Source organism: Syngnathoides biaculeatus, chromosome 11, assembly GCF_019802595.1.
Source record: "Syngnathoides biaculeatus isolate LvHL_M chromosome 11, ASM1980259v1, whole genome shotgun sequence".
NCBI lineage: Eukaryota > Metazoa > Chordata > Actinopteri > Syngnathiformes > Syngnathidae > Syngnathoides > Syngnathoides biaculeatus.
Genome location: NC_084650.1, coordinates 7,106,298 through 7,132,243, shown reverse-complemented (window position 1 = coordinate 7,132,243; position 25,946 = coordinate 7,106,298). Strand labels below are relative to the sequence as shown.

Genomic DNA, 25,946 nt, shown 5'->3' with positions numbered 1-25,946 from the left:
TTAAGATTAAGACAACCTATTTTGGAAATCCAGCTCAGGCTGGCTTTGAAATCCAATTTTTTTTAATTGATAATTCTATTTTTATTATGTAGTTGCACTACCACCTCAGCGTTGTGCCCCAGCGAAAGCTTCCTTCGTGGCGCCCAAGAAGTGGTAACTTCTAACTTTTATCCTTTTTGGGACCCTAACACTAATCAAACACTTTGTGCAGCCAATGGCACAGGCACTGTGGTACCTACTGGGATGTCCTACAGGGCTCCGAACTGGGCATTTTTCTCCTTGTTGGACCCCGACTTGTGATTCGGCCCTTCGAGAATGAGGCTTTTTGGGCAGCAAAGGCTGATTTGAAATCCCCCCAAATATTTGGCCTCAGAAACATTGTATGGTGCTGCTGGTTGTTACATGGAGGAAGTTTCCTAACCTCATCAGGGATTGCGGGAACAAGTTTTTAACATGGATGAAACATGCCTTTTTTGAAAGAACGCCTACATGTACTTCTTCAAGGACCTTGTTTATGTGGGAATGCTGCAGGTAAGTGAACTTAAAGCCTCTACGAGCCTCTTCTACGCCATCAACACAAGCCAGCTTCTTTGCCTCTCTCAGAAGGCAATGTTGATTAGTGTGTGTGTGTGTGTGTGTGTGAGTGAGACAGGACTGTGCAGGCCTGTGGAGCAGTGAGAGTGAGAAGCGATAGAAACAGTTGCTAGTGTGTACACTATACAAGTTCAGTTAAGGAGAACGGGGAGTAGTAGTGTTTAAGAGAGGACCTGTTGATGCTGAGTGCTAAAAGGATCGCATAAAGCCTTCTGAACAACAAATGGGTGCTTTGTACCATTATTGTTCCCGCCACCCAGAGTTGTCCCTCTTGCGTTTACCGACCACGGCCAGGCGACTGTTGCAGGAAATATTAACAAAGGTTTTAAAATTAAAGCTTTATTACGTGTACAGTTGGAATGTTAGTCTCAAATATATAAAGAACAAATACTGTTTACATATATTAATCATTCTGGTATCCAGATACACGTGAAAATTCCTGATGTGTGTGTGTGTGGGGAGGAAGGGGTGAGAGAGGTGGATGGATGGAGTACATAGAGAGACCTACTTTGCGGATTTTCACATTTCGCAGGGGGTCAGCCCACATTAACCATAAAAATTGAGGGATTACTGTAGTTCCTGTTGATATAACTTTTGTGGCATACATCACCAAGTAATGGATAAAGTTAAACTATGGCTTTTTTTTTTTTTTTTTTTTTTTTGTAAAGTGATATCTGACACCCCCTCCTCTAGCTGTCACCTTATCGTGGTGGAGGGGTTTGTGTGTCTCGATGATCCTAGGAGCTAAGTTGTCTGGGGATTCATGCCCCGGTAGGTTCACCCATGGCAAACAGGTCCTCGGAGAGGGAACAGACCAAGTACGACTCCAAAACCCCTATGATGACTACAAAAATTTGATTTTGGTTGGTGAGTGTTGGATGAGTTTGGAGCTGTCAACTGATCCCCACCTGGTGGTGAGTTGGGTCCGATGGCGGGGGAAGATACCAGTACGACGTGGCAGGCCCAAACGTATTGTGAGGGTCTGCTGTGAATGGCTGGCAGATTCCCCTGTCAGAGGGAATTTCAACTCGCACCTCCGAAAGAATTTTGCTCCCATCCCAGAGGAGGCGGGGGACATCCCAGTGGACGATGTTCCGTGGCTCCATTGCTGAGGCGGCCGACCGGAGCTGTTGCCGTACGGTGCCTGTCGTGGCGGCAACCCATGGACACGGTGGAGACAAACAGTGAGGGATGCTGTCAAGCTGAAGAAGGAGTCCTGTCGGGCATTTCTGGCCTCTGAGACTCCCGAGGCAGCTGATAGGTATCGGCTGGCCAACCGGAATGCAGCTTTGGTGGTCGCTGAGGCAAAAACCTGGGCGTGGGAGGAGTTCGGCGATGCCATGGAGAACGACTTCAGGATGGATTCGAGGAAATTCTGGTCCACTGTCCGCCATCTCAGGAGGGGTAAGCAGTGCACAGTCAACACTGTGTATAGTGGGGACGGGGCACTGCTGACCTCAACTCGGGATGTTCTGAGTGGGTGGGGAGAATACTTACCTCCTCAATTCCACCAACACACCTTCCCACGAGGAAGCTGAGTCTGGGTGCTCTGAGACGGGTTCTTCTATCTTTGGGGTTGAGGTCACAGAGGTGGTTAAAAAGCTCCTTGGTGGCAGGGCGCCGAGGGTGGATGAGATTTGCCTGGAATTCCTAAATGCTCTGGATGTTGTGGGGCTGTCCTGGTTGACACGCCTCTGCAACATCGCGTGGACATTGGGGACAGTGCCTCTGGATTGGCAGACTGGGGTGGTGGTCCCCCTTTTCAAGAATGGGTGACCGGAGGGTGTGTTCCAACTATAGAGGGATCACACTCCTCAGCCTCCCTGGTCAGGTCTACTCAGGGGTACTGGACAGGAGGGTCCGTCGGGAAGTCGAGTCTCGGATTCAGGAGGAGCAATGTGGTTTTCATCCTGGCCGTGAAACAGTGGACCAGCTCTACACCCTCGGCAGGACCCTCGATGGTGCATGGGAGTTCGCCCAACCAGTCTACATGTGTTTTGCGGACTTGAAGAAGGCATTTGACTGGTTTTGTATCAGTCCGTTGTGGTAAAGAGGGAGTTAAGTCAAAAGGCAAAACTCTCAATTTACCAGTCAATCTACATTCTTACCCTTACCTATGGGAAAGAGCTGTGGGTCGTGACCAAAAGAACAAGATCCCGGACACAAGCAGACACGACTTTCCACTGCAGGGTGTCCGGGCTCTCACTTAGAGATAGGGTGAGAAGCTCGGTCATCTGGGAGGGGGTAAGTGACAAGCCGTTACTCCTCCGCATTGAGGAGCCAGATGAGGTGGCTGGGGCATCTGATTCAGATGCCTTCTGGACACCACCGTGGTGAGGTGTTCTGGGGATATCCCACCGGAAAGAGACCTCGAGGACGACCCAGGATACGCTGGAGACTATGTCTCTCGGCTGACTTGGGACCGCCTCGGGATCTGTCCGGTAGAGCTGGAAGAAGTGGCTGGGGAAAAGGAATTCTGGGTATCTCTGCTGTGGCTATTTCCCCCGCGACCCAACCCGGAAAAGCAGCACTTGGCATCTGCTGTTTTGAGAATTGCAACAACGAAACATATACGAGAGTTTGATGCACTGGCAAAAAAAAAAAACAAACAAAAAAAAAAAACGTGATCCCAAAACAAGAGTTCCCATTGTAAGTAAATGTAACTATGAACTTATGAAGTCTATGCTGCCTTTTTTATTGCCCGTGTCATGCTAAGCACAGCCTCCCTTCATTCTTCGTCATCCACCTCTTGCAGGAATGGTATGTACAGCATTTTGTTTATTATTTTAAAGGGGAAGTCCGGTCGTCTGGATTAACAATGTATCCGATAGGTCATGTCATGTGTACTGTACCTTGAAAATTTGAGGTTATTCCTCTATCATTTAATAGTGTTTTGAGAAGATTTTTTTTTTATCTTCAATTACAGGCGCTGCCCTTTTGGCGAGTCACATGACCTACGTGTGTGGATGTGACGTATTACTTGCGCAAACAAAGAAATCATCGTTGTTTGTAGTGTCTTCACATGCAGAACCACAATCGAACATGGTAAAATACTATACTCTATTGCAAAATTTTGCCATAATTTAGATAGAAATAATCCGCAGAATGTTCGGTGCCATGATCTGCCCAGTAAGAAAAATAATCATTTAAGAACCGGAAACCGGAGTGCTCAGAGAAAACCTACACATGTGGGGGGAGAAAATGCAAACTCTAAAATAACACACACACACACACACACACACACACACACACACACACACACACACACACTCTCACAAAAATCAAACCCTGGTCCTCAGAACTTTAAGACCATCACTTTACCAGCTAAGCTACCGTGCCGCTGTTGTGGACGCAGTATTGACTTCCACCAAGCCAAAGATAATTTCATTATTACTTGGACAGCGGCCACCCTGTTACTGCTATTTCTTCATCAGATGAAGACAAATCAGAGAAATCAGTGCTGTCCATGATTATGTAGGAATCTAAAAGAGCCTTTCCTTACGCACTTAATGTCCCGCGCTTGGGCCTCCGAATAGTCAGACTTCGCGACATTCCCGAAGAACTGTTCGAGTATTAAACATTTACAGCCACAAGTTCAAATCTGTATGGACGTATTCTCTGTCTTCCCGATCAACCGATACGGCTGTTTCTTCATCAGATGAGGATAAATCAGAGAAATCAGCGCTGGCCACAATTGTGTCCCAACGTAAGCGAGTCTTTGTTGGGGCATGTAATATGTCACATCCGTGCACGTGAATCATCAAACCGGGTGCACCTGTTAAAATTCGTAATTGCTGATAAAAATCTTATCAAAACACCATTAAATGATACAGGATTAGCCTAAAATTTTCAAGGTACAGTACATATTACATGACCTATTGGATACATTAATACAAATGACCAGATTTATTTTTTTTCTTCTTTTAATGCATTTTAGTTTTTTATACGAAGTACTAACACCCACCCATTTTCTGAGCTGCTTATCTTCATGAGGGTTGTGGGAGTGCTGGAGCCCAGCTGTTATCGTAAATATTGACTAACGGTAAAATGCACGCGAAAATTCGGGTTATGTTGCTTGTGTAGCAAAGGATCTCGGTCATAGACCAAGGAACCCCTGTATAGTTAGGAGAAAAATAAAAATAGGAGGGGCAAAACACTTTTTATGGCGCTTCATTTGTGCCACTCATGTATTTATCAAAACGTTTACCATTTGACGTATGAGGGGCGTTCATTAAAAGATTTCCCCTGACCTATATTCGGTTAAGGTAGGAAGTTGAAATTCTATTCGGACATTACCTTACACCTCTATAGGTCACATGGTAATTTGCAGCTCTGATACATAATTCGTTTCTCATTTTCAGGTCCTGAAGTAAAGTAAGATAGAGTGATGGAGCAAGTTGAGTACAGAGCAGTCATCAGGTTCCTGTATGTGAAAGGTCGCACTCCGACGGAGGCATTCGATGAGATGAAAGAAGTTTATGGGGAGGATGCCCCATCATATGACGTTGTCAAACACCATCGTCAGTTCAAGTGTGGACTTCCAGCCATGAAGTTATTTTTAAAAGGAAAGCGATTAAAAATGATGAAAGCCTCATTTCTGAAGTCAAGACATGGCTTGAGGCACAACCTGCTGAGTTCTACAGAAGAGGTCTACAAACCTGCATAAAGCGATGGGAGAAGTGTGTCTCCCTTGCAGGAGCCTATGTAGAGAAAGCCTAATATTTGCGCCAAGATTCAATTCTCTCGGCTCATTGGAAGTAGGTCAGAGGAAATCTTTAATGAACGCCCCTTGTACGTTTATTGGCAAAATAAAAACAAGCAAGTTTTGCCCATTCCCCCGATGTACACAAAAAACCCAAAGCTTGCAGAGCTTACTTTCTTGTATGTAAATTAAATTTTTGCAGAATTGTCTTAAGTCTTCAGAAGAAGGGATAGTTTTTAAGATGTTTGAAACAAATAGAATATTAAGATCAAGACCTGTGAGTCCATCTCTAAAGCATCATCCTACCCTCCACTTATTCTAAATTATAAGATCATGAGCGACGTACAGACACCTTTCCTTCCCACACAATAAGTAAGACTCCAACAACTAAGAAGGCTAAAATCAAAGAGCTCTCCAAAGAGACACAAAATTGTAGATCTCCACAAGTGCTGGTAAGTGCTACGGGGAATTGGTTAAGCTGCTTGGTGAAAAAAAGATCAACTGTTGGAGCAATTATTAGAAAATGAAAAAAAAAGTAAAGACTGTCAACCTCCCTTTTTGCTGAGGCTCCAAGCAAGATCTCCCCTCATGCCTTATCAACGATGATTATAAAGGGGAATAATCACGTCAGAACTACACGGCAAGAGCTGGTCAAAGACCAGCTGGCACCACTTTTTTCAACGTTACTGTGGGTAATATAGTACCGTGAAAAAGTATTACCCCCTTCCTGATTTCTGTTGCCCCCACCACCCCAATCACTATTAGACACACAAAGATTTCAAATCATGAAACCAATTTTGAGCTCACTCAGAGAGAAACCAAGGAAATGCAAAATTGAGTTTTCAAATGACAAATTTATTAAGGCCCCCCAAAAATCCAAACCTTTCTGACCCTCCGTGAACAGGTAATTTGCCCCCTGGACCTAAAAACGGGTTTTGCCACCTTTGGTATCAATAACTGAAATCAAGTGTGGGCGATAAAGGACCTTTCCCACCTGACAATCACTCGTACAATAATAGCCAATCAGATAGCCGCATTGTCTTAACCCCTGGCTTGACACGCCCCTCTTCTCATCACACAACCAATGCTGATTATTGGTTGCGTGCGCTTGGAAAATGTAATGTTATGAACAAAATGGTCCTCAGATACACTTGGGGAATGTGCAATTCTGAGATAAAGATATCCTGCTAGGTTACTAGGGGCCTGGTTGATTCATTTTCCAAAGCCTAAAACACAGTTGAGGAAGTGTCTATGATGGATTAAGGCTTGCAGAAGACCGCACGTACAACTACATGTGGAGAATATCAACAGACGCAAAGCTGTATGTTCGGAGGTAAGTGAGTGAGAAGTATCTTTTCTGAGTTTGATTTCATTATTATCGGCGCTTTATAAATTGCAAGAGAACTTTGTTAGCGAATCACTGACCTGCTGAATGAAGTGTGTAAGGTTTTATGCCAAAGAGTCGGGTGAGTGATACATAAATGTGCAATGTCATGAAAGAGAAATGTCTATTTGCCTAATTGTATAATATCGGACTTTTAAAACAGAGCACTAGGTTCCATTACGAGCTTAGTCAAATGAATACACCCACTCACTTAAAGACTACAATGATATTACTCGTAATCTTTCAGAGTAAAAAGTACTAACCCTGCTTTTCATGCGCAGTACGATTCCACAATTTTATCCTGTTGGATTTCAATATGAAGTTTGTGAGGCGTCAAAACTTTTTTTGCATCGATCGCCAACGTTTCGCTGTAACTCTGACAATGCGTCCTGCTCCGTCCAAAATCTTAATTCCATGTACATATCCTTGCGTGAAATAGTTGAAACCTCTCTCTAGAACTCTCTTAGACAAGTCTGAGACACTTGGCAAAAAAACAAAATATTATCTAGAATACACCATAGAGAATCCAGATCCAACCTTTTATGCTCAGTCGCCATTTTGGAAGATTGTGGGGTAATACAACTGTAGCTAAGGGGGGGCAGAGCTGAAGATAGCCAGTCGGAAAGGTCCATTGGTGATTGCTCCAGAGGAATTTTGTCACACACTTTTTTGTTGTTTGCGGTAGTAAAGGATAGGCTGAAAGACGAGGTTGGACTGGATTGCCCTTGGACCATGATGTTCGCAGATGATATTGTGATCCGCAGTGAAAGCAGGGAACAGGCGGAGGAACAGTTAGAAAGATGGAGGTACGTACTGGAAAGAAAAGGAATGAATATTAGCCGAAGTAAAACAGAATATATGTGCGTAAATGAGAGGGGCGGAGGAGGAAGAGTGAAGCTCCAGGGAGAAGAGATAGCGAAGGTGGACGACTTCAAATAGTTGGGGTCAACAATACAGAGCAATGGTGAGAGTGGTAAGGAAGTGAAAAAACAGATCCATGCAGGTTACTAAAGCTGGCGTAAGGTTTCTGTCTGGCAGAAAGTCTCTGGTAGGATGATGGGCAAAGTTTAAACAGGGTTCATACTCAGTCGGACCCAAAAAATTTAATGGCTTTTTAGGGCCATTCTTAGGGGCTGACACGAAAAATTTAGGGCTGACACGGAAAAAATTTAGGGCCGACACGAAAAATTTAGGGCCATCGTGGGAAATCAAGAGTAAGGAAAAAAGACTCACCCAATGGTGCCATCGGCTGTTCTTGGTTCAAAGGTTCCAGTACCTGTGAGAGTGATCACCTGTCGCCCCTTGTGGTAGTTCTCATTGATATGACCATTGTCAACGTCTTCACATAACAGTATACAGAAAAACTGATTCTAACTACAATTGCAACTATATACACAAATGTCTTCTACTGATGTCTGTCTCAGCACCCGTACTCTAGCTCCTTGAGCCTACCCAGTGCCTCCTCTATTTGCTGCTGCAGAGGTGACAAAGAGGCTCTCTTGTCCTTTGCTTTGCCTCTGAGTGCATTGGGCTCGGTGATAAACCTCAGCTTCCTCTTTTCTTCTCCCTGCTCACACAGCCTGTCAGCCTTCTCAATAAGCATAGATATGTCAATCTCTATTCTGGCTTTTTTGGCTTTGAGGCAGTAGAGATGAAAAGTGGGCAGCGATGCCAAATGGAGCCAGGTACGAAGTCTTCCTTTCCCCACAGTGGTAGTTTTTAGCAAGGTCACTGTCTGGGAACATGACTGCAAACACTTTCGAATTATTTTCACAAGATTTGTAACTGTAATGGCTGCAGATCACTTTTAAAGTCCACATGATCTCTGCCTTTAACGAGTCCGCCTTTGTGTATTGAACTACGTTCATAGAGCCTGACTTCTGGCTGGTTGAAGTCGATGGCTGGACAACTGTAGGTGGGCATGCACTGCTTGTACCACTGCCTGAAGTTGATGCTTCACTATCTTTATATTGTAGAAACAGATTCATACCAACGGAAGATGAGAGAGTCTTCGCCAAATCAGCGTGTCTCCTTTTTTTCCGGTGCGACTCCAGCGCTTTGACGCCCATCTTTCCTAGCTGGTAGCTCTGCTTGCACAGATGGCAGTAAAACATGTGCCGATCTCTTGCATCTCAACGAACCCAGCTTCCAAACTCCTTACTTTCAACCCAAGCATCTTGAAAAATGCACTTCCCCATGATACAAGTTGGATCGATGAAAGACGTAACGAAGACGAAGTGAAATACTGACTCACGGAAACGAACAATGGAATATCAACGACTCGTTGTTAACATGGTGACTTCCGTTGACAGTTTCCGGCTGTTTTAGACGCCAGACGGATCGCTATTTTTTTTTAAAATAAAAGAATTTTTTTTCGGGAGAATTTTGGCGGTAGAGGTCCTTCCTTTGATTTTTTATAATTTAAGACCTTTTTAGGGGCTTGACCGGTTTTTGCAGATTTTAAGGACTTTTAGGAGCCCCTAAATGCACCTTCGAAAATTTAGTTTTTTTTTTAGGAACTTTTAGGGACGCGTGCGAACCCTGTTAAAAAAACATTGGTGAGGCCAGCCATGGCGTACTAATTGGAGAATGACACTGAAGAGACAGCAGCAAGCAGAGCTGGAGATAGCAGAAATGAAGATGTTGAGGTTCTCTCTAGGAGTGAGCAGGTTGGATAGGATTAGAAATGCGCTCATGAGAGGGACAGCCAAAGGTTCGATGTTTTAGAGACAAGAGTTCGAATGTTTGGACATGTCTTTAGGCGATAGAGCGAATATATAGGTCGAAGGATGATGAGGATGGAGCTCCCAGGCGAGCTAGAGGAAGATTAAAGAGAAGGTTGATGGGTATTGTGAGGGAAGAAACTAGGGCATTTGGTATTAAGAGAGGAAGATGCAGGCGATAAGCTTACAATGAAAAAGATGAAGCCGAAGAGAAGAAGAAATCTGAGAACATGATTCTGAGTTGGAAAAGGGAAATGTTTTCTCTGGGTCAGGATGAGACACTGGTCCCATTTAAAGTTAAGTTCAAATATGGGGTCTTGCTCACAAATGAGGGGAAAAATGGAATGGGAGATCGAAAGGCAGATCGGCTCAGTGTTTGTAGTGATGTGGACTTTGTATTGGTCCGTTGTGGTGAAGAAAGCTAAGGAGAGCTGGTGAAGCTCTCAATTTACTGATCGATCTATGTTTCTTCCTGCACCTATGGTCACAAGCTGTAAGTCGTGACGGAATGAACAAGATCCCGTATAAAAGTGGCTGAAATTAGTTACCTTCGCAGGATGTTGAGGCTCTCCCCATGAGATAGGTTAAGAAAATGGGTAATGCGGGACAGTACGGCCCCTGCTTGCTTGCATTGAGAGGAGTCTAATGAGGTGGCTCGGGCATCTGGTAGGATGCGTCCCAGACGCATCCTTAATTAGGTGTTCCGCGATGTCCCACCAGGAGGAGACCCCAAGGATGACTCAGGATATGTTGGAGAGACTGGCTGGCCTGGCAAAACCCTGGGACACTCTTGGAAAAGCTGGACAAAGTGGCAGGGAGGAGGGAAGTCTGGGCTTCCTCCTGATTGGCAAACTTAAGACGGGCCTTGACATGTGCTGGTTTAAGCAGGGGAGCCTTCCGTGCCATGTATGATTTCAAACCATGACGTGTTAGTGTATTACCAACAGTCCCCTTGGAAATGGTGGTCCCAGCTTTTTTCAGGTCATTGACAAAGGGCTGTCGTGTAGTCCTGGGCTGATTCCTCACCTTTGTAGAGATCATTGAGACGCCACAAGGTGATATCTTGCATGGGGCTCAAATCCGATTGAGATTGACCGTCATTTAGATTCTTCCATTTTCTAATGATTGTTCCAACAGTGGGCCTTTTTTTCCCCAGCTTCTTGGCAATTTCTCCGCAGCCCTTACCAGCCGTGTGGAGTTGTACAATTTTGTCTCTGGTGTCTTTGGACAGCTCTTTGGTCTTGGCCATGTTACAAGTTTGAGTTTAGGGTGGACAGGTGTCTTTCTGCAGCTAACGACCTCACAGGTGTATCTGATTCAGGATGATACATGGAGTGGAGGTGGACTTTTAAAAGCGGACTAACAGGTCTTTGAGGGTCAGAATTCTATTTTATGGACAGGTGTTCACATACTTATTTGCAGCTGGATAACAAATCGTAAAAAAAAAAAAAAAAAAAAAAAAAAAATCATACACTGTGATTTCTGGATTTTTCTATTTAGGTGATCTCTCTCACAGTAGACATCCACCGAAGATGAAAATTTGAGACCCCGCCATGATTTCTAAGGAGAACTTGCAATATAGAAGGGTGTTCAAATACTTATTTTCTTCACTGTAGTTATCACTTTTCCCTTATTGCAAGGTGGTCCATCGTGCTGGAAAAGGAAGTTTTCGTCACAGAATTGTTTGTGGATGCGTAGGAAATGGTGCTCTCAGAGGATGTTTTGGTACCATTCTTTTTTTTTCATGGCTGTGTTTTTAGGCAAAACTGAGCCAGCCCAAACCCTTGCCTGAGAAGCAACTCCACACATGAATGGTCTAAGGATAATTTACTGTTGGCATGACAGAATGGAAAGTAGCGCTTACCTTTTCTTCACCGGACAAGCTTCATCTCTCAATGCCCAAAACAATCGTAAAGGGGATTCCTCAGAGAAAATGACTGTACTCCTCAGTTGTCCAATCTAAGAGAGAAGTAGCTGTTGACTGCCCTTCTTGACACCAGATCATCCTCACACCTGCTTGCTGACATTCCTGAGCAAGCGCTGCACTGGTGGGGACCCGATCCCCCAGCAGAATGAACTTTAGGAAATGGTCCCGGTGCTTGTTGGACTTTCTTCGGCGCCCTGAAGCCTACAATGATTTGAGCACCACCCTCCTTTTAAAAATGTTATTCGAACTCTGTCAGCATGACAAAGTGATCTCAAACCTTTGTCCCCATCAACACTCATCTGTGTTCATGAGAATCAGTTACATGTCAGCTAGGTCCTTCTGTGTCAGGGCTGAATTGGAGTGCAAATGTCTTGAAGAGATGAAGTTCATTTTCACGGCAAAAAGGCAATTTGTAATTTCAACTTATCGGCTCACTTTTCATAACATTCTCGAATAAATTTCAATTGCCATCATAAAAAATGAAGAAGTTAGATTTTGTGAACATTTATATTTTTCCTTCTCAAAACATTTGGCCATGTCTGTACACAGTGTGCCTTGAGGGCTCTTCAGTTGTGCCAGGGGAAATAAAAGTTTTATAATTGCTCAAAATGTTTATTGACAAGATATAATGCGTCTTTGTTCAATTATGCCAGTGAAGGACAGTGATAGTACAAATGGTATTCTATTAGTGGCAGGAAGTACATACAGTAATTAACGCATCAACTTTTTGTGACTATTTTCAATTGCCACACCCCTATTATGGTGGGAAACCATTGCTTTATATGCCTTAGGGCTGTGGAAAATGACTGCGTTAGAACCCCCCCCCCCCAAAAAAAGAAGCAAAAATTCCCAATTGCCACCTGAATTGATCTGCTTAAGCTAATGACCACCATTTTTACAGGTGCTGATAAATTCACAATACAAAAACAAATGTTGAAAAAGAATATAGGTAATGGAATAGTCAAGAGTAAAGTCATGAGAATGAGTTAGTCAACAGTAACAGAGAAAGAGAGCCCATTGTCCAGCCCCACAAAGGAACATAATATGACAGTTAGTAGTCAAATTCCCAAGGACGTCTTAGCTATAGCAAGACAGACCAATTGTATCACTATTTCATTCCATTGACTTTTGGCTCTTTTAAAAAGGTTCCTTCTCCAAGTTCTCAATGGCATCATTATTCCAAAGGAAACATATTTTAGCTTTGCCATTTTTCCAATTGGTATATTTGTAGATTTAAGGGACACTGGCGTGTGTGTTGTAGAAAAACAACAGGCAATGCCTAGGTACAATACTGAGACAAGGAGCAATTGGTGTCTATAAAAAAACGTCGCTTGGCTGTTTGCTACGAACCTTTCATGTTAGGCTTGGGTTTGTCAGTTTGCTTGCCTGTGGGGGTTTGTGCCTGTTGGCCTTGGCCCCCGGAGGAGGCCCCCTGCTGCACTGCTTTCTGTTTCAGCATGGTCCAGTCGAATGTGTAGTCATACTGGTGGTTCAAAGTCCTAAAACATAGTTAAATAACCTGTTCAATACTCCATAAAGCTGACGTTTTGCACTACTTTGGATGATAGCTCACAGACACAAAAGGAATAATATAGGAATAAGGGTAGTAAGTTCAAAGACCCAGTAGTGGATATATTCACAACTTTAGGTTGAGATCGATTTTTCCTTTCATTAGAACAAAAGTACCTGAAGAGAATACGGAAGAGTTGGCGCAGATACATGTAGTCTGGAGCCTCCTCGAAGCGTAGGCCACGGCAATAGTTCAGATACATGGAAAATTCTGCTGGAAAACCCTGAAATCATGTTTTACTACAGTAAGCAGCACTGATGTAAAAAGCAACATACAACAATTATGAGAATGTTCAGCAGTTCCACTTCTATCAAGTTCTTACCTTACATAGGACCTCTACAGGGGTAGACATTTTCTTCTCTGAGATTTTCTCATACTTCTGCTTCTTTGTGGCAGCCTGACAAAAAGTGTGTTCAGTGTGACTAGAGGCATATTCATACTGTACATTATGAAAGAATAGATTCTGAACAACAGTAATTAAAAATGGCTCCCACTGTCAGATGTTAAAACCATATGCTCGTCCAAATGCCATACAATGAACAGTAATCAATCAACACTACAGCAATATAGACTCCTCAAAAAATGTTATGAACATCAAAACGAAGAAAGGTCAAGATAATTTCACTTGTAAATGTTTTAAAAGTATCCATCCATCAATTTTCTACCGTTTATCCTAGGTCAGGTCGGAGGGGCAGTAGCTTTAGCAGGGACGCCCAGGCACTTCATCCAGCTCTTTCAGGGGGATACAGAGGCATTCCCAGCCCAGCTAAGAAACCTAATACTTCCGGTGAGTCCTGGATCTCTTTCCGGTGAGACGTGCACAGAACACCTCACCAGGGAGGCACGAGAATCAGATGCTCCATCTACCACATGTGGCTCTTCTCAATGCGGAGGAGCGATCTCCCGCTCCTTTCTTGCCTCAATTGTGAACAAGACTCCCCATACTTGAACTCATCCACTTGGGGTATGATCTCATCCCTGATCTGGAGAAGGCATGCCAACCTTTTCCGACTGAGGACCATGTTCAGATTTGGAGGTGCAGATTCTCATCCCAGCCACTTCACACTCTGCTGCGAACTGCTCCAGTGAGAGTTGGAGATAATGGCTTGATTAAGGCAACAGAACCACATCATCTGCAAAAAGCAGAGATGCAATAATGAGGCCACCAAACCCTACCCCCTATGCACCTCAGCTGCTCCTAGAAATTCTGTCCATAAAATTTCTGAACAGAATCGGTAACAAAGGGCAGCTTTGGCGGAGTCAATCCCTCACTGGAAATGAGTCCGACTTACTGCCGGCAATATGGACCAAACCCTGACACCAGTCGTACAGAGATCAAAGTTTTCATCAGGCGTTTTGGTACCCCCCAGTCCCGAACCACCCCCAAAAGGACTTTGTGAACGCACGTTTTGCTTGCTTTATAACGGCAATGCGTTAATTACGGTATATGCGTGCGCGCTTTACTTGAGTTTATTACGGTTGTTACGGGTATTGTGACAAGTTCAGTGTGTTTGTGTTGTGTGTCGCCAAGTGAGTGAGGCAGGAATGAGCAGCAGGAGTGTGAGAAAGGGCTGGCTTTGGAGAAGCCAAATCCAAATCCTGCCACCCAGCCCAGCTGTCAAACGAGAGAAGGAAGAGTTAACACTGAGTGGGACAACCTCGGCATCGAGAATATGTCTCCCCTTCATCTTCCGACCACAGTCAAATGCTAGAATGAAAAACACTTTAGTTTTCCAGTCGGATGGTAATCTTTGGAGAAAATAATTTGTCAATTTCGCTTTCAAAATGCCAGGGAAAAAATGCAGTTAAATGAAAATGTGGATGAACAACATTTTTACCAGAGCGGTTTTTATTACTGTTGTTCACCCCAACTTTCTCTCAGATGTCTATCTCATTTTACAGCTTTGAATCTTCGCTTCAGCTTACTCAGTGCTAACATCGACCTGGAATTTCAAAAAGTCACAAGTTAGCCACTTTGAAAAACCACACAGTAAAGCAGATCCAGTTAAAAAAAAATGTAAATAATGACGCACCCAGAGACGAATACTTTAAAGCTGTAAAATGAGATGGACATCTGACAGAAAAAGCAGCTTTTTACGGGGTAGACCGGCTTTCGCTGAATTTTAAGGACTTTTAGGGCCCCCTAAATGCACCCTCGGAAATTTAGTTTTTTTTTTTTTTTTTTTTTTTTAGGGACTTTTAGGGCCGCGTGTGATCCTTGCTGCAACGTCATCAGCAGACCTCACACTGGGGCATTCGCCATTGAAAAACACGTAGTGGCACCTGCTATGGGACACGGAAGCTCTTTTCGAAGAAGATAACATCTCACAATCGAGTAAAGTGACCGAGGCAATACAACCCAATAGTTGAGACATTTAGATGATATGCGGATCACTTTGCACTAACAACAGACTCTCCAACAGTCAGTATGACAGTATGTAGCATACTCAGCCGCGACCCATCCCCAGAGCTTTGTCACAACCGGTTGCTCACTGAATGAAGGAGTACGTCCCATTTTTTTACTCTATACACACCTACCTGTCATTTGGAACCCACAAAGCTCTTGTCCTTTGCACCTGTGCAATACATTTTTCATGACCAACTGAGTCTTTTGGAAACGTATGAAGTGTAAATCCATATTGTTCGAACAATATCCAGCAATACAACGAGCCAGCATTTTGGCTAACATGAAGGAACAACAAGCTACCTTCCAGCAGGTAAAACTCAGAAATAGATGAGACCGCTTCAGTGCGATCCTGCTGACGTCACATCCTGCTTCTTCGCAAAAACAAATCCTTGTGGGGCTTTAAATGCATTGTTTTTTAGTAGTTGAGGCCCACTGGGTCACATGTGACCGATTATCTAAACCAAAGTACGTTAGTAAATTTTTCCAAACGTGATGTTTTAGTGTTCCTTTGATGCTTATTAATTTAGTTAGTACATACAATTTTAAAAGAGGATTTGGATGTGTTTGGTTCTCGAGGGATAAAAAGGGGGGACACCACCCCAGTCTCCCAATCCAGAGGCAGTGTTCCCGATGTCCATGCAATGTTGCAGAGGTGTGTCAACCAGGACAGACCCACAATATTCAGAGCATTTAGGAACTCTGGGGGAATTTCATCCACCCCTGGAGCTTTTTAAACACCTCGGTGACCTTAATCCTAGAGAAAGGGGACCTCTTCAGAGAACTCAGTCTGTGCTTCCTCGTGGGAAGGTGTGACGATGGAACTGAAGTCAGCAACGCCCCATCCCCATTAAACACAGTGTAGATGGTGAACCATAATTTCCTCAAAGGAGTTAAAAGTCCCTCCCCAACATTTCTCGAGGCTGTTAATTGATTAGGAGGTTAAACGAAGTGTGCACAATTCGTGAGCTTCATTGACAATTTCAGCGTTTTTTGGGAGGGTGTACATCTTTATAATGCAGATGGTTTCTATCTAAATAGACAAGGAGTTAAGTTATTTGCTGCAAACATTTTTTACTGTTTGTCATTCACTGCCCTGGATAGAAAATGTTTACATGAATCAAGGATGAAAGGATGCAGTTTGCAAACAAGAGATAAGGCAGACAGACTCGTTTGGGTCATCCAAACAATTGGAGAAGCAAATGACAAATGGAATGAGCAAGTACTGTAAACCTACCACATCTCTTTCTGCGTCATTCGCACCATTCACACCTCAGATTTCCCCTTCTATGAGTAAGACAACCAAACAATCTGCAGTGTACATGTTGGTTCCCCCTCTCCTAGCCCAAATGCAATTTTTGGTCAAATGGATTGGGTGAAGTCAATTGTCAACGTTGGACTCCAGGCCAAACCACACCAAGTTCCTCCTCCCATCCCCGCATTCCCCGTCTACTATGATGGGAAGGCCCCTCTTCCACCCATGAAGAATCTTATCTGTAAGTCTGACTGATATTTGTCGAGTCTTTCCCAGAATAACTCAAGACTGCTGTGGAGGTCAGGCATTTTTAATTGAATTACAAAGGACAGAAAGATCGTCAAAGAGATGCGGCACAAAAAAAGTACAACTATTGACTTAGGGAAGATAAAATGTGAATCTCAAACCAGCCTCTCCATTTAGAGTTATTGCTGTGGAACTATCTTTTTAGTATAAGGTCACTGGGTGACAAATCCATGTAGATTAATGACATACCTATGAGCTGGATTTGTTGTTATTAAATCAAGCATGGTTAACAGAAAGTAGCTGTAACCGCATTTTAAACGTGGCACCCCCAAAAAATTTAAATTTTATGAACCGATGTCGAACGGGGAAAAGAGGGGGCAGCATTGCTGTTATTTTCCAAATCATTATTTCAGCGTAAAGAAAATATACAAAGTGATTATCCGTGTTTTTTAGGAAAAGGTGACCCAAAGATTATTTTTATAATTTATAGACCTCCAAGATAGAATAGAAAATTTATGGAAGATCTTTCCGAACTGCTGTCAGTTATTTGTACTAACAACTATTTTATAGTAACGGGGGATTTTAATATTCATGTTGACAATCACATGGAAAAAAACATCCCAAAAAACTTTCTGCCATGCTAGACACATTTGTTTTCTCTCAACATATTAAGAGTCCAACTCACACCTAGACCTGGCTATCTCTAAGGATGTTGAAATTCTTTCAATTGACATTAAGAATGTGGCTATTTCTGACCATTTTTGTGTATTTTCTGAATTACAGATTCTTGCGAAAGTTGTGACAAACTGTCTATTCAGAAAAAGTAAATAAATGCCACCAAGTTTCTCAAGACAACAGTTGTGTGTGACTGTGAATGCTGAGATAGTTGAACTTTTAGACAATTTCACCTTGAAGTTTTAAAATGCCATGAATGTTGTTGCTCCTGTTCAAGCTATGACCATCCAGAGGCAACCTAGAAGACTGTGGAAAGCAGAATGCAAGCAGAATATGACCTCTACAGAGAGTGTCTCTGTAATTTCAACCAGAGTTAGTCAGAGCGATACAGCAACACTTTTCTGAAAGGATCAGTAAGAACCTCAATGATACTCGTACTCTGGTTTGGTGTGGTTGACTAGCTCGCAACCCCACCCCCAAATCAAGATAGCTCCAGAACTCTTTAACAACTGATAAGTGCAATGAGTTTGCCTGTTACTTTAGTGAAAAAATACAATCCATCAGGTCAAATGTTAGCACCAATCAGGAAAATGATAACATGATTCATCTGAAGCCACCCAGGGAAAACTATCACCATGTCAGAATTTGATAGTTGACCAAAAAAGCAATTGAAACCATAAACGAGCTGTCTCAACTCAACATCACATGACTTTTTCAAAAATTTATGAAGTCAGTCATAGCTGAATTGTAGCAAATCAATTGCTCACTTGAGTCGGGTGTTTCGTCGAGCTCTAAAGTAGTTACTGTTAAGCTTCTTCCCAAAAAAAAAAAAAAAAAAAAAAAAACAGCATTGGGCGATTCCTTGTTAGCAAGTTACAAACCCATCTCAAATTTCCCATTCATCGCCAAGATTGTTGAAAGTTATTTTTAATCAACTCAGCAATTTCCTGAATTTAAAATGGTATGTAACAAATTTCAATCAGTTTTCCAAACTCATCACAGTACAGAATCTGCTCTTAAAAGTGCGAAATGAATATTCAGGAAATGTCAATTATTCTCTTGTTGGATCTTAGTGCGGTTTTGATAAGGTAGATCATAATATACTGCTGAACAGGACTACATGGAACGGTTCTTATATTGTTCAGGTGCTACCTGGAGAAAGAAGCTACTTTGTAACCGTTGGAAGAGCTCAATCTCAACAAATCGCATGGGGTCCCTCAAGGGTCAGTACTAGGACTAGCCTGGATATGCTACCCTTGGGTAAAATTGTTCTAATTTTTTAAAACTTTAATTTTGACTATCATAGTTGAGCAGATGGCACAATTATATTTAGTGTCCCTAAATGACTACACTTCAATTGGAGAGTTGTGTCAGTCTAAATTAGATAACTGGATAAGACAAATGTTTCTGCAACTAAACCACAACAAAACAGACAATTGTTTTTGGCAATAAAGAAAAAAGAATTGCAGTCAGGAAACACATGGACTGACTATTTTTCAACACTAAAGACCAAGTCCGAAACCTTGTTCTTCTTATTGATTCTGACCTGACAATCTACAGTCATGTCAAATCAATCACAAAAAACTGCTTCTTACCTTTTGAAGAACAAATCGAGAGTGGCGGCTTGTATGTGTCAGGAAGACCAGGAAAAACTCAACCACGCTTTTATTTCAAGAAGACAACTACTGTAATGGTCTTCTGACTGGACCCCCAAATATAGGATTAAACACCTGCAGCTCATTCAGAATGCAGCTCAGGTTCTGACCAGAATAAAGAGGTCAGAGCATATAACTGCAATTGTAAAGTCCTTACATTGGGTTCCAGTCAGCTGGTCTAAAAAGCAGTAATGGTTTAGGTCCTGAATACATGTGGAATACAAAACCATTAGAGCTCAGACATTGACAGACTTGAGGTCAAATAGTGGAGCGCAGGGTCCAAAGCAAACATGGTGAACCAGCATTTAGCTATTATGCTGCACACAAATGGAATAAGTTCCCAACGGATGTGACATTAGCCCCAAGTGTGAATGTTTTTAAATCTAGGTTGAAATCTTTCTTCAAGGTTTTTCGAGTATTTCCAACTTTTAATATTTCATGCACTGTATGCTTTTTTTAATTGTAATTTTCTTTTTTTACATTATATATTTTGTCATTGTTCTTCCACGTTTTAAATGTTTTATTTGTTTTCAAATGCTTTTAATCATGTAAAGCACATTGAGTGACCTTGTGTATGAAATGCACTATATAAATGGTTTTGCTTTACTTTTAGCTACAAACAAAAAAATACATTGTTAACCAAACTAAGCCGATGAACTCTAAATTTTAAAAGCCGCTTCCAAATGTATTTCATTTACTTTTTTTAAATTTACAGTGATATCACTGTCTGATTTTCGTCATGTAGCGCAACATCTTTTGCAGCGCATTGTGACAGCTGAATGATGCTGCCAAAGAGTTTTCTGGTGAACTCTGGTTCATTCAATGTATGGCCCGGGGTCACATACAGCCCATTTCTATTTTGGTTAAAAAATACAGCCCACCACGTGTTACATTATCGCTTCACTTGGGTTATATTTTTCAATTTGTTTGATGATGTTAAACATTAAGTGGAAAAACACTGCAAAAATAGAAGAATTTGAGAAGGTGGCCAATACTTTTTTCACAGCAATGTAAGGATAAATGTTAAAGAACATGCACTGAAGTAACTACTGGTATACTAACAAAGATGAATGTCTGACTTTTTTTTTTTTGTGTAATAATTCAAACTTCCATGTTGTTATAAAGTATGGAAAACAATTAGGGTTTTCAGTCATCATGCTAGCAATTAATAACCCAGACAGAGCATCCCCAATAGTGGCCCTACTTCGCCGCTTTCCATTATTCAGGGGAGGAATGCGCGTTGGATATTGTTTTAAGGCAGTCGCTCCTACAAGCTACAACTACCATAGGTAAATATTATGCCGAGTTGCACAGGCAAACATTTGCCTTGCAACCAAGCACAATGTAACTTACCGGTCATTACCTAAATGAGAACAGATAAACTGCACTTTTAGACAAGGATTGAAATAAAAGACAGGCGGAGGAACAAAAGAAAGACAGGAATACATGCTAATTGCTAAGTTATCACGTGTTGTTAAAAAAAAAAAAAAAAAAGTTATTGGATGCTAGAGTACAATGTCTGGCCGGAAAAGCATTATAGTGATAGCTAACTAATAGAAAAACTAGACAAAAAAAAGTGTGGATTGTGCCCAGTGTATTGTAAGAAGATAATGGGGGGCAATTGTATAATCCTTACTTGAGGTATGTTCATGTACTTTTAATATGATACGGCTTATAAGCAGGCAACCAAATGTTAGGGAGAATAACAAGCTAGTGATAGCACTTGTGGTTGTGCGTAAACATGCTGCCGTTCTGTTATACACGATCTGACCATGGCAGTGACTTTCAAGCTTTACGAAGCCAAGGGACATAACTTTACAACTGGAAAATCTCATGGCACACTAAAACAAAATGCCAAAAAGTAGACGTAAATTGCTGAGTGTACTTAGGAACATCTAAAAGAACATTAATTTGTTGTCTGTCACTGTGCCTAACTAATATAAATGGATGACCAAAGATACATTTGTTGTAAATATATGCCTAAGTACACAAGAATATAGTCAATAAACAACATTTAAATGGACTCATTGCGCCATCTTGTGATCGGATCAGTGTGCTGTAATGTATTTTAAACTCGCTGATCGACCCCAAAAACAGAAAATGCATTTTACATTTTACGTCTTCTTCTGTGTCATTGTATAGATTTCCACAGTGACAATTTTTGCTCAGTTTGCGACTCTGATCCCTTTCCCGATGAGGGGATAAGTTTCAGTCATCAGTATAATATCCATCATTGAAGGGTGACTTTATTGATAAAAATAAGCATTAGAGCACAAATTAAAAGTTAGTAGATGAGGGTTCAGTGTTCCGTTTAATGCCGAAATTATCCACAGATTTCACATCGAAAGATTTGTAAATTGTAAACTATTTTCAAAAATGCTGCACAAATTCTTCTTTTGGTCAGCGATTCAGATTATGCCAGCTGCAAAAGTGACACCCAATCAGCATCTGCCACACCACCAGTGCTTCTTGATGTGACCCCATTCCTTGTGGATACAGTTTCACAGAAGAAACAACGTCCACTATCTGGCATTTTGTGCCTGATTTTTGTGAAAAATAATTACAAACATCAAACAAAACAAAAATAATATAATGTACAATATTCAAGCCTAGGCGTTCGAGCCAGAATACAGTCGCAACTTGACATGTTGGACAAGGAAAGTGACCCTCACGATGAAGCATAACAACAGTCCCAAAATATGGAACTCAGGAGATTTTCCAGACAGGTAATTTTGAAAGACTGGTGTTTCTGTTCTTTGTGACCTAATTCCAACAGCGGCGAAATGCCAGTGTTGTGAGTTTGAAAAGGTCAAACAAAAAATGAAGCATATCGGAATGAACTTAGATCCCGATCAACATGTCTGCATCACTCCTCAATCAATAGTGTTTGTATAACAACACCCATCATAAAGTATTTTGTTGCTTATACCGGCACTTGGGGCAATAGCTAGTCGACTAATAACCAGTAATGGTGATGTTATCTTCCATTATCCCCCATATAAACAGTGCACAAAAACAACTTACCTCTATTCTTCGACGTTTTTTTTTTTTTGTCCGTTTATCGATATTTCTCTCATGATGACTTTTTTTAATGTTAAAAAATATTAGGATAGGCATCCACTGTTAGTGTTTTGTTCTGTTTCCTGTAAAGATGTGGTGGGATGAAAAATTTAGGGTCCTGTTCCAGAAACCGTTCTTTGAAGTGATCACTGCAGATGTGTGCAGATTTCCCTAGCTGATGAACGAGTCTCTGACAGCTACAGCTTTATTCTGTCAGGTTTACCCCACGGGAGGTTAAAAAACAACAGTCTCAGTTTTGTTGCAGTTTGGTGCACTACATGTCAGCATCTTGGCCTAGCTAGGGCGGGCCCATAAACTGTTGTTCCAGCTCTGGCTGTGAAAGCAGACAAATAAGATACTGCGTGGATTTCAAATTGGTTCTTTATTTTCAATTACTTGGACCTTTTTTTTTTTTTTTCAATTAAAGTACAAAATATATGTAATAATAATATTACTTCAGATTGGAGGGTATATTGTGCATAGAAATTCTGGATAAAGTCCTCCTTTATATGGGCAGAAGTCCCAGAGTTCTCTAAGATGAAAACTAAAAATTGTGACCGTGTCATTTTCTGCCCAAAATAACATTTAACAATCATAAATTGAATATTTGTCAGAACGCTAGGGTTTACAGCAGTATTGATCATGTACTTTAGTGAAATAATTTTCATAAATTTATTTGAGAGTGTTTGAGAGGAGTCTCCAGTTCCCATTCCATGTGTTTTTTTTTTTTTTAATTGAAATTCCACCAAGATGGTAGCCACCTCTCACTGCTACCTGCATTTTACTCAGTGTGTAGAATTAAACAAATATTTTTGCAGATTATTTTATTCATCACCAACCATAGTGCTTTGATTAACATTTTGGATTAACCTAACCTCAAACAACAATGTTTAAGCAAATAAAAGTGAGGGTAACACTTGATTAATATATCAATATGTGAACAATTCCTGGGCAGCTATTGGTGTACAGAATTTATTATGGAAATAAATGAAAAACATTTTCCATGTTTAAAGTAAGAAGTATAAAAACAACACCAAACTTTCCAATAGAAACTTACCAATTCAGTGTATAGCCACCTTTCTTTTGAATTAACGGTAATAATGAATGAACGAGATTTATTTGTCATTATACTACCTTACAATAAAATCATTGCATACATAACATACGGAAAAATAAAAATAGATGTGTAAAATGGAATGCATAAAATGTACTGCTTGTATTAACTTGCCTTCACATTAATAGCGCAGCTCGAGGAAAAATGAACAAAATATACCTTAGTCTGTTGGTCGTTGCTTTTACGTATCTGTACAGCCAACCTGATGGCGGGAACTCAAACAGCCCTTCATTCTTAGATTGTCAGTTTTATGAGTTATTTTGTTCAGCAGAAACCATGGCCTCGCAGAAAATGTTCATTGTACCAATACCTTCACTGTGTAGCTCCCATTTAGAAACAAACTGGAAGTTCTCAAATGGGCTCAAGTCGGGCGAGGAAGGGGGTCATGTCATAAATTTCTTCTCTTTCAAGCTTTGACTGGCCAGCCACGTAAAGGAGCACTGGGATACATGCGGTGGAGCAATGTCATGTATAAAAATCAGTCATTTTGGATGAGGTCAACTTCTCCATGTAGCACTGACTATAGTGTCTTCTAATAACTAAGTCTGGGAATTCATTTTGAGTCCATTTTCAACCCGAAATGGTCCAACCACCTCACACCAATGTCCTGCTCTCCACTTTGCTGGCATCTGAGTTGACACGGCGCTCTATGCCTGTTAGTGCTCAGCCACCCGGCCAACCATCCACCTGGTCAGTCAAGAATCCCACACACTTGAACAGTCCATAAAACCATTAAGAAATTTATCTGATCATTATTAGCCTAGTTGAGACATTTCATCTTGTGTTTTGTTCAATGGTGGTCTTTTTACAGCTGTACATACCATGGTCATGTCTTTGAACACTGAAAATTTTGTACTTCAAGGTATTCCAGATAGGTTTCAGTTCTAGTAGTCTTATGCTTGATTCTTTTCAAACTCGAGAGTTAATTTGCATCTTTTTCTCTAAATGCATTTCTTGCAATACTGTTGACTTATCTCAGCAAAATGTTTGATGGTTCTGTGATCACTCCCCAATACCTTTGATATTTCAAGAGTGCTGCATCCCTCTGAGAGACTTGATGGACTTTTGGCTAAAGAAAAGTGGTTGCCTTATACTTTCCTAATAATTCTGCATATGGTATAGGTTATTCCTGTTATTTCACCCAAAGCCAAATATCCCTAATTTTTTTAGGGTTTTGTATGCCAAAGAAGGTGCTTGGTGTATTTTCGTACCTTGAGCCCTTGCCATGGTAGACTGGTTCTGTTGAAGTACATCAGCACATAGCCTAGTGACTCCATGTCATCACGCCGACTGTAAACAACAATTTGAGATTTATATAAAATTGATTATTTTAACGAACAAGTCAAAGGAGATGGAGGTAATAGTTCATCCTTGCATGGAGATTGAAATTCTACACGAAAAGCTTGTGTTGCAAAACTTTCCTTGAAATTCTACACGAAAAGCTTGTGTTGCAAAACTTTCCTGTCATGGTAAACTCATTTTAATTTATGTTACACCACCGTGATAAAAGCAGGCCCCTTTTACAATGGAATCTCATTGAGTTATTGTATGAACAGACCTTTGTTCAATTCCCAGGTGTGCATTGATGGAGGCGTAACGTGCTGTGCCGGTCAGGTTCTTGTCTTCTCTGTAGGGGATGTGTTGTCGTGTTCGGTTGTCTCTGTACTTCTTTGCCAATCCAAAGTCAATAAGGAACAACTGTGTAAGGAAGCAAAAATTTGAGCTATTAATACTGAAACCCCAGGAAGCATCAGACATAAGCATGCACATTATCAAGCCCATACAAATTTTAACATGGAAGATGTTAATACCAATTGCCTCAAACCCCGACCCCCCAAATATACAGTTGGATTAACCATGAACCTCATTTACATTTTTGCACACATGACTTCCAGATGTGATGCATGTTAAAAGGACTTTCAGGTGTTGTTAGAATGGGATAAGCTAAGCATATAGCTAGCACAGACACTCACCAGCACACTACCCAGAGTACCCTTTCTGTAATATACATGATGGCACGTTCAAATAAAGGAGTCAACTGTCCAATGCAGCTGATACTGCCTCTGACCAAAAGGGCTCAGGATGAATTCCCTCTACGTGACATGTCTAACTCAGACAGCAGATCAGACTAAATATGTGGCCATTCACGACTGCACGATGTCAGACAACCACCATAAAAATCTTGTATTCCGATCCAACCACATTTTGTCTTTTATAATCACTGGGCTTGAGCTTGTCAACTCAAGACTGACCGGATACAATCGTTACCATGATGATGACATCACAATGCATGTATCATTAAAAACAAAAAAAAATAAATGGTGGTGGTGGGGATGAGGACGTGTGTTGGTCGTAACCAGTACGCCAGAGAATGTCCGTTTAATACTTTCTTGAGGTATGTCAACATACTTATACAAATCATTATATACTAATACATTACCATTCACAGACAGGCAACAAGACATTATGGAGCCTAGAAAGTTAGTGTTCACTAACTGTTGTAAGCGAACATGCAACGTTGTTGAATCATTCTCTAAAGTTTAATTTGTTAGATTTATGCCTGATAATTTCATGACAAAGTCCTATAATGACAGTAAGTTAGCACCCATTATTTGTCATGTCGTCATTACAACATGA

At 41.4% G+C, this 25,946-nt stretch overlaps 1 protein-coding gene across 3 annotated transcripts in view; it reads right to left on the bottom strand.

Moving 5' to 3' along the window:
* The window catches only part of csnk1a1 (casein kinase 1, alpha 1), a 90,814-nt gene that overhangs the window by 4,208 nt on the left and 60,660 nt on the right, over positions 1-25,946 (bottom strand). For 2 of the 3 annotated variants that reach the window (XM_061835423.1, XM_061835425.1), the window contains 5 exons: positions 24,868-25,007; positions 24,521-24,599; positions 13,223-13,297; positions 13,017-13,123; positions 12,681-12,829 (listed from right to left, as the gene is read on the bottom strand). In XM_061835423.1, the coding sequence (XP_061691407.1) occupies positions 12,681-12,829; positions 13,017-13,123; positions 13,223-13,297; positions 24,521-24,599; positions 24,868-25,007 (550 nt within the window). The remainder of the gene's footprint in view (positions 1-12,680; positions 12,830-13,016; positions 13,124-13,222; positions 13,298-24,520; positions 24,600-24,867; positions 25,008-25,946) is intronic. The other variant, XM_061835424.1, reaches the window with a different exon arrangement.